Below are 9377 nucleotides of genomic sequence, written 5' to 3' on the forward strand. Positions count from 1 at the left end.
ATATTCACATAAGTGAAATATAGTGTAAGACTGTTTCGTGTTAAGTTGAACTTTTCTTCAAAATTTCCTTTTCTTCTTCCTCTTTGGATTTTTATTTGTATATTTTTCTACATCATGAATTTTTAGCTCCATTGAATTAAATATTTATTAAGCTATATTAGAGAACACAAGCTCATTTTTATAATCTTTTCCTGAATGTTTAAATGATGTTTGGTTACTCATTTTATGTCAACTGAGGATAAAACCTTTCAACTACAGAAATGGCATCAAACAAAATAATTTTGAAGCTGTGAATTAGTGCAGTGTCATGTTATGAAGTGGATCCATGTGACATGATGATGCCACACACAACTACTCAGTGTTCTCTTTTGTTCCTTGAATTATAGACCTCTTGAGTGTTTGGACAATTAATGCCGTAGAAAAATGGGTCAGGATTTTGCATGTAAAAAACAAACTGCATTGCGCTTTATCTGGCATCCATAGGGATTATGTCTGACTCAGTTTTAATTATAGTTTATTCATTACTTTCAGCCCTGAATTCAGAGAAATTATTATTTGTTTCCATTCAGAGATGATTAAACATTTAAAAAAAAAAACAAATATAAAGACACCAGTTAGGAGTCTTATAATCACTGCATTTGCCTTTTAGTATATTATATACTTCTATGTCTAAATTTAAGCGTTTAAACTATGTTGATATTGCAGAAACTTTCCCCTGTAGGTTTAAATGATAAACTAATATTAACATAATTTAACATTTTGACTGATTTAGGTTAATTCGATTTGAGAAGTGGTGAGTTTTGATATGCCAGTCTCAAATATCATTATGGATAACATAATAATAGTAATAAATAATATACAAAAATGTAGAAAAATATTTAACACACTAACGTGGTGTATTTTGAGTGACTCTTTGAGTATTTGATGCGCTTGAGATCAACATAATGAGACAGCGCCACCTGTTGGACACATAGGGTCTTTAATTTTTATGTACCTGTCAGGTGTAAAATATATTATCTATCTATCTATCTATCTATCTATCTATCTATCTATCTATCTATCTATCTATCTATCTATCTATCTATCTAGTGCTCAGTCAATTAAGCAACATCATCGATTAATGGAGTTCAGCTCGTAAGTGTTTTTACCCAGATTAATAAATCAAGGAGGCACATTCAAAATATAGCTTAATGAAAGCTTCCTGAGCAAACAGAGCAGGAAGTGTTTTGCAAGACTGACATGGCTCCGCGGTGACAACTGGCCTGTTTTTACACCTTCCTTCTAAATAAGGAAGCGGCCCGTCGGGCATATGACCGCCGGTCCAATTTGGGAGCTGCCAACGGAGCCCATCATCACGCCCCATGTTCTCTCGCGCTCACTCTCCCCGGGGCCGCTCGCGTGAGTTGACAGCGATTGGGTTTTGGCGTTCAAACTGACCCCCGGCGGTGAGGTCAGCCTGATGTCACCCTGAAGGTGAGTGATGTCATGCCGAAGGTCTCCCAGGCAAGGTGAGCGTGCATTTTGGTGAGTGTGTGGTGCTCCCCATCCAGAGAGGTGAAACATGGTAATCATCATCGCCGCCACCGCCACCAGCTCAAGCTCTGCCGCCCTGCTCTTCTCATCTGCCGAGGGGCTTATTGCGTTACACGCTCGCAGCCCCGACCTGCCTTCCAAAAATAAGCCCCTGCCACCATGCCGAAAGAAGAAAAAACAAGAGTGGTATTTTTAGGGGCATTAATTTTGACCACGTGCCCCGAGGGTAAACCGGATGGCCACTGCGCAAAGGTTCCTCATCAGTATGTGCGAGAGCAGCGGGCGCTGGACGTGGACTGCGGTTGTTCTGCTGGGCTTTCTGCTTGGAATCGTGTCCTCCTACCCCATCTCGAACAGGACTAATGCAACTTCACTGGAGAAAAGGTGGGAGACACTCTTCTCCCGCTCCGTTTTGGGGATCTCGGTGGAGAAATCGGACCTGAACTGGGAGAATGACTATTTGCTGGGCATTAAGAGAGTGCGGAGGCTGTACTGCAACGTGGGCATCGGGTTTCACCTGCAGGTCCTGCCAGATGGAAGGATAAATGGTGTCCATAATGAGAACGAGTACAGTGAGTTGCATCCAGAAATGTCATGCATGACGCGTTATACCAGGGATGGATGATGACTGAATGAGCAGCTCATTTTTATTTTATTTTAGAATATATATATATATATATACACACACACACATACAGACACACACACACACACACACACACATATATATAAATATGCTAAATGAAATATATATTTTAAAATTTGTATTATTATTATTATTATCATTATTTTCATATGTGTCCTAAAGCAATGACATATCTATTAAAATAAACCCTAGTGTCAATCACTGCCGAATTTCCCAAGGCTCAAACATGACACGAATGCTTGGACGAATTTAGACGCCAACTAATTTTACACAGCGTCCATCTGCTTGTTGTACATGCCAGAACTGCAGGGCTTTTTTTCCATGTCACAGTATAAGAAATGAGCCAGCATGAGAGAAAATGCAGAACAAAGGCTCTGTGCATCTCCTGGATCCACCCACTTGTGCAGAACACATCCTGCAGATTGAGTAAATGAGCTGTCGTGTGCCACATTGTCATGTATGTAACTGATGTTCTGTTCAATCAGGTCTAATTGAAATCTCAGCGGTAGAGAGAGGAGTGGTTAGTCTATACGGCGTGAAAAGCAAGCTGTTTGTCGCAATGAGCAGCCACGGAAGGTTATACGGAACGGTAGGTATGCCTGTCATTTGATTTCATTGTATTGTGCAGAAAACGCCACTTCAGTCTTGCAGTGTTAAATGGGTCAGTGACAAATAAGGATTCATATGAGCAATACCATTTGAGTATGAGAGCGATATCGGCTTTATATCAGCGGCCGAGTGCCGGAGGCAATCACAGCCACTGATATAGAGCCGGTATGGCTAGAGTACGAGAGTGTTATTGTGTTTATACAAAACTTCGACAGCACAAGTGTAAATATATAAGAAAAACAACAACGGAGTGTCTTTAAAAACCCTTTTGTGTGGAACTACTTCCTTCTCTCAAAGATTTAAATCACAGTTTGACAGTTTAACAGCTGAGCTTCGAAAACATTGCTTTAGAACTAATAATGAAGGAATGCCGAGTTGCTACATTAAAACATATTGCATCACTTAATTAAAAGCTCATGGCATTATGTAGAGTATTGTGAGAGAGATGGACTGAGCGAGTGTGATTACCTGCATCTGATACAGCATTCATTCTTCAGCTCAATCTCATATTCACAATAAAACATTAGTTTGAATGTCCGCTGAGGAAAGCGATATCTTTGTCGTACTATCTTTCATCTGTTAAGGGTGATTTCTGATGACAGTGCTGATCAGTGCATTTGTTAACTGCTTCTTACAAGCTGTTATTAAAAGTAAAAATAACTTCCGTTTCAGTCTCTTTCATTATAAAAGTCTTAAATGCTAAATCGTAAAAAAAATACTTGTTGCAATCTTATGGTGAAACAATGTCACAAAAATCACCATCATGAACACACACAGTTTCCCAATACTAAATATTACTATGTATATAAAATAGTATTTATTGAATAATAAACAACAACAACAGCCAGCATAATAGCTATGCTCTAATATACAGCATTAAAGTTACATAAAATATAACGCAATGAGATTTTGCCTTCAGCCGAAACTATTTGCTCTGGAACAAATAATAGATTAATGAGACCAAAGACTGCCTGTCAGATTTACCCAAAACAAATTATGTATCATGTTTAAACACTATAGAGACATCAGAGCCAGCGGCAAATTCCAGAAGATCTGGCAGAGGTGAGGCTGCTCTCGGCGGGTTCATGAGCGCTTTATTAACAAACTATATATTTGAAGTCTAAACAAGTATATTCTTGCCTAAAAAACTCTTAAAACTACATTCTGTGACATAAAAACAGTATTATTTTTCACATTTTACTGGATTTGAGTGTCCGCCATGACACATGCTGTAAGAAATAGGGCAAGCGGAGTGATACAAATGATAAAAGGGCGTTCCTGTTGCGATACCAGTACAATATTTCACGGTTCTCAACCAATCAGATTTGAGAACCAGAATGAACTGTTGTATAACTGGTCTTAGACAAAAACTGCAAAGTCTAATGGCAAGTTCTTAGAATGTAGGCTAGTCTTTTTATGTCTTAAGATGGTTTCAAGTGAAGTAACCATTGAGATAAAGTAGGGCCAACTTAGATATTTTCTAGGCCTATGCAATTTGAATGTGAATGTAGCCTTTACAATCAAAAACAGTTTTCAACAAACATCATAAATATAAAGACATTTTCTTACTTCGTTTGAACCTGAACAAAATGTGCCTTTCCTTAAAGGTCACAACACCACCTGACATTTTTGACTCACAAAATATCACATTATCAACATCGGGCCAAACGGTTCTCCTTGCGAAACTGTGCCGTTCTATGCAGATCTAGGCCATTTGGCACAGTTGGGTTTCTTTTTAACTGTATTGTGCTGGCGCAACGTAATCAGGATTAGAATGTACATAACCTTGAAGACTGGTGACTGAACACCTGATAAACACTGGAGCAAGAGCGATAAGGAGGATGTTAGCCACAAAAAGTGTAAAAGTTCCCAAACTAGAATTTATTGACATACAATTACATGAATAATAGCCTACAGTGAATTTATAAATGAATTTGAAGTTAGCTAGCATAATGTGTGTCACTGATGAGAAATACATATAGAAAACACTTTAGAAACCATTATCAAAAATCAAACCAACGGCTTGTAATAGTACCTTGTCGAAACTTTTTCATGTGGAAATGGAAGTAGAACCGTTCGGCACGAGCTGAAATCAAAAGAATTTTAATGTACTAAAAAAAACAATCACTCCCAATGCAGCTGGACAAGCATGTTTGTTTTTATGCATTTATTTATTTTTTTTGCTGCCTTTGATTTATTTTGAAGTGCACACAAATATGAGCAGCATGGTCTGGAATATGTCATTCTCTTTGGAAATGTCTCGATTCCTCAGCTTTACTTGATGATACATTTAGTACATTAACTTGTCATTCATTCTTAATAACAATTGGCTCATATGAGCTGTGATGTTTTGCATGGCTTTGGATTACTTAGATGTCAGATCTCACCATGAGTAACACATTAGCTCATTTGATGACATATACTCTTAAAGAGAAAGGCTCTTTAATGGCACTGATAGTTCTGTGGGACCTTTCCATTCCACAAAAGGTTCTTTACACTTATAAAAAAAATTCTTTTTAAGAACTGTTTACTGAAAGGTTCTTTGGGGAACCAAAAATAGTTCTTCTAGTGCATCACTGCAAAACCCCACTTTTGAAACCTTTATTTTTAAGAGTGTAGACAGAATCATGCAACTAAATTCTTTCTCAACCTTTGTTTGCACCAGGTTCCTTCTTTGTCAATTGTTTGTGATAGTCAATCATTGTCCGTGGCAGTAGCTTCTACTTTTAAACACATAAATTAATTGTGACATTAGAGCTTTGTTTAGCATATAGACTATGTGCATGTTATTAACAGTTCCACATTTTTGTGCAAGCGATAAATCTGATGTATTGATAAAATCTGTTAATTAAAGTTACTTAAAAGATTTATGCTGTTGGCACAGTCAGAGATCAGTTAAGCAGATAAAGTCATTTTTACGCAACAGAAATTGGAGATAAAACTGATGGACTGATAAGTTTGGCTTTTCAGATATTCAGCTGATTGGCATCCCCATTAGAAGCAGCATGGGCCTTGAAAATTAATCTAACATTCACTCCACATGCATCTTATGTGATGATTCTGAAAGATGTTGACAAAATAAATTCACACTGAGGAATTTTGAATTCTACAGAAACTGCAAATGACTTGCTTTGGTTTTTAAAGCTTTTCTTAAATCTTTACAGGTGTAAGATGAACTGTTGTGTTGCTTTGTGAGTTTTCCTGCACTTAAATTATAAAGGGGTGTATTGTATGGGGCTTAGAAAGAGGATGGGAGGAGTAATACCAAACTAACTATCTAATCCATACCATTTTTAGAGGGCCTTCCGTGACGAGTGCAAGTTCAAGGAGACACTGCTGCCCAACAATTACAACGCATATGAGTCTTCCATTTACAAGGGCTTTTATATCGCCCTCAGCAAACACGGCCGCTTGAAGCGAGGCTACAAGGCTTCCCCAGCAATGACTGTCACACATTTCCTCCCACGTTTATGAGCAAACCTGGCAATAACACAATAATTTGCACATGTTGGATGTTCTCGTAGGTAACCCATACATGCTAAGAGGTGAACTGCAAAGAACTAAAATAACACTTACAGTATTTATTCTCGTTGAAATAATAATAATAATAATAATAATATATGTATATTTCGGTAGCTTACTTTGTGTCTGAACTTTGTGTACATGCCATTCTTTGCTGCTTATGATTTCTATTATGAATATTATGAGAGTCAAGGAGCTTTTTTTGCTCTCACTTTTTATGGGTGCTTGCCATAACTGGTGTAAACCTTACCCGGCATTGGACTAACATCCTTAGCTTTTACAGTGAAATGGATACTTTTTATTACCTCAAAGAGCCACGTCAGCATTGAAAAAAGTTATGGAGGAAAAAAGAAATATCATTTTACTCTGATCTTCATCTGTTCCACCATTTCTGAAAGCACTTATTTTTCATGATTAGGTGGTGCCTTAGCCTCTGCTATTTTGCCTCCTTTTATGCATGCAAGAAAGAGGTTTTTGTTCCATATTTAGATCAATAACCAAACAGTTGTCATTAAAAACCGATTGCATGCATCCTTATTGGGAGTTAAACTCAGAGAGGGCTATTTTATGCCTCAAGCAAGTTGAGAATTTGACTGAAAGTCTGTGGACGGCTAGTCCTGAAAGGTTTGGGTGCTTCCATTTGAATGAATACTGATCAAGCTAGTGAAATGCACAGAACTGCATTAACCTTGAATTATGTGGCACGATTATATGATAGCATAGCTGTTGCTTAGTGATAAGAAAACCGTTGATTTGATTTATCAGATTTAATATAGCGTGTGATTATGTCCTTTTTTAATCATATGTATTGATATTAGTCAGTGGTGTCTATGTTTTACCTCCACAGTCAGTGAGGGCTTATTCACCAACATGTTGACTGCATACTTGAACTCCTCTTCAAAAAGTCTTTGGAATGTAAAAACCAATACAACCGTCTTAATCTGTCTGAGATAACATAATTTGCGCATTACTTTATGTTTGAATACAAGCATAGACCCGAACACCTGTGCACACTCTAAAATTCCCAAGTCAATTGACTTTGTCTAGAGAATTTGCTTCACGTCGCACTTGAAATTGAATTGAACTTCGATATTTGTAGGCATTCCCCTTCCCTCGCCTCACTTTTTTAAGATATACAATTACAGGAATAATTCACCCAAAAATGTAAATTTGGTAAAAAATGTACCCTTAGACCATCCAAGGTGTAGATAAGTTTGCTTTTTCATCTGAAAAAATTTGGAGAAATTAAGCATTACATTAGGCTACTTGTTCACCAATGGATCCTCTGCAATGAATGGGTGCCGTCAGAATGAGTTCAAACAGCTTTAAAAAAAAAAAAAAATCGAAATAATCTACAAGTAATCCACATGAGTCCAGTCCATCAATTAATGTCTTGTGAAGTGAAAAGATGCACATTTGTAGTAAACAAATCCATCAACATGTTTTTACTTCAAACGAGTCCTATTATCCATAGTATTGCTTGTTTTGTCTGAAGAGAAAAAGAATGTCAGATCAAGCAAAGTTTACAAGAAAAAAAAAAAAAAACAGCCCCAAAGAGTTCTAAAAAATATGTTGGTGAATTTTGATGTCACAAACACTCAACTTTTCACAAAAGATGTTAACTGATAGACTGGAGTTGTGTGGATGACCACAAAACTTATCAGCTGTTTGGACTCTCATTCTGACGGCACCCATTCACTGCAGATGATCCATTGGTGAGCAAATAATATAATTCTACATTTCTCCAAATCTGTTGCAATAAAGAAACAAACTCATTTACATCTGATCTGAGGGTGAGTACATTTCAAGTAAATTTTCATTTTTGGGTAAACTTCTTTAAAGAAACAAACTCCTTTAAATTCAAATAATAACTAAATTATTATTAGAATATTCAGTTAAAGGCTGAGGCTCTCATTTTCCATTTTTCTTGTGGTTGCTGCTCACACTGCAACAATCAAGATTTGTTTTTATCTTTGCTACTATACCCTTAAAACAAGTGCAAAACACGTCACGTTAGAACATGTGTTGCATTTCTGTCGCAGCTGCAATGTGCAGGAAAGTATTAAAGGTTTGATAATCACTGCAGTACTGGCAAGTACATATTGACCTTGATTTCTCTTGCATTACTGCTTCTACTTGACATTTTGAGATCTTAATGATACAAAGGAGAAGGATGTTATTTTTATAACAGTTATGGCTGGGATGTTTGAGCCAGGTACATTGATATTTAGATTATATACAATATGCTCATGGAGTGTGTTTGTGACTTTATTCTTAAAGGTATATTTCACCCAAACAAATGAAGATTACTCACCCTCATGTTGTTCCAAACCTGCGTGACATTTTGTCTTCTGTGGAATGTAAAAGAAGGTATTTTGAAGAATGTTTTGGACCTCACTGACTCTCATTATATGGGCACTTAAGAACGGAAGTTTCACAGGTTTAGAACGACATGAGAGTGAATAAATAATGACAGAATTTTCATTTTTGGGTGAACTGTCAAAGCAAAATTAAAACTATGGTCTATGGCTATGGTCATTTTTTAATGTTCTGGGAATAAAGAAAGATTTTCAGCTGTACTATGTTTAAAATATGAACTATATATTAGTATTGACGGCTATGGATTTAAAATTCTTTGTACCCCAAATATGGCATGCAATGTGATTGCTTCAATGAAACTGTCAAAATGACTGCTTTTTTTATGTATGTGATGACTGATGTTAATTTATTGATATGTATCTCCACTGTACCCTGTCCTCTATCACATTTCTGACAAACTTTGATGAAATGAATAGAATTTTGCATGGTTTTTAATGCAAAATGATGGACAGAAATGTGCATCTAGAAGTTAAGCCCTCTAAACTAAGTGCTTATACAGAAACAGCTATTTCTCATGTAAGTTCCACCGGTTTCTTTGTACAGTACTTTGTCTCCAGCTTTGAAATGGCCCCATTTGTGGCTTGCGAGATGATTGTAAGGGGTGGTGCATGTGTGTGTGTGTCCCTGTACGTATGCAGCCTTTGTGTTTTCTCAGTTTTGTATTCCTGCACTGAGGGGCAGACGCCCC

The 9377-nt window shown here is 37.0% G+C and overlaps 1 protein-coding gene across 1 annotated transcript; it reads left to right on the plus strand.

Annotated features, from left to right (window-relative positions):
- Nucleotides 1-1056: 1056 nt before the first annotated feature.
- LOC109050658 (fibroblast growth factor 4B) lies at nt 1057-6652 on the plus strand. Its single transcript, XM_019068237.2, has 3 exons — nt 1057-2105; nt 2665-2768; nt 6086-6652. Exons 1-3 carry the CDS (start codon nt 1769-1771, stop codon nt 6260-6262), a joined length of 618 nt encoding a protein of 205 aa, XP_018923782.1. The 5' UTR covers nt 1057-1768; the 3' UTR covers nt 6263-6652.
- The last annotated feature ends 2725 nt before the right edge of the window (nt 6653-9377 follow it).

The sequence above is a fragment of the Cyprinus carpio genome, chromosome B25 (assembly GCF_018340385.1).
Source record: "Cyprinus carpio isolate SPL01 chromosome B25, ASM1834038v1, whole genome shotgun sequence".
Taxonomy (NCBI): domain Eukaryota; kingdom Metazoa; phylum Chordata; class Actinopteri; order Cypriniformes; family Cyprinidae; genus Cyprinus; species Cyprinus carpio.

Excerpts from the sequence above, each read along its gene's own strand:
- LOC109050658 (XM_019068237.2), top strand. The coding sequence starts at position 1,769 with ATGGCCACTGCGCAAAGGTTCCTCATCAGTATGTGCGAGAGCAGCGGG. Across the intron at positions 2,106-2,664 it reads CCATAATGAGAACGAGTACA|GTCTAATTGAAATCTCAGCG; the intron begins GTGAGTTGCATC and ends CTGTTCAATCAG. Across the intron at positions 2,769-6,085 it reads ACGGAAGGTTATACGGAACG|AGGGCCTTCCGTGACGAGTG; the intron begins GTAGGTATGCCT and ends TACCATTTTTAG.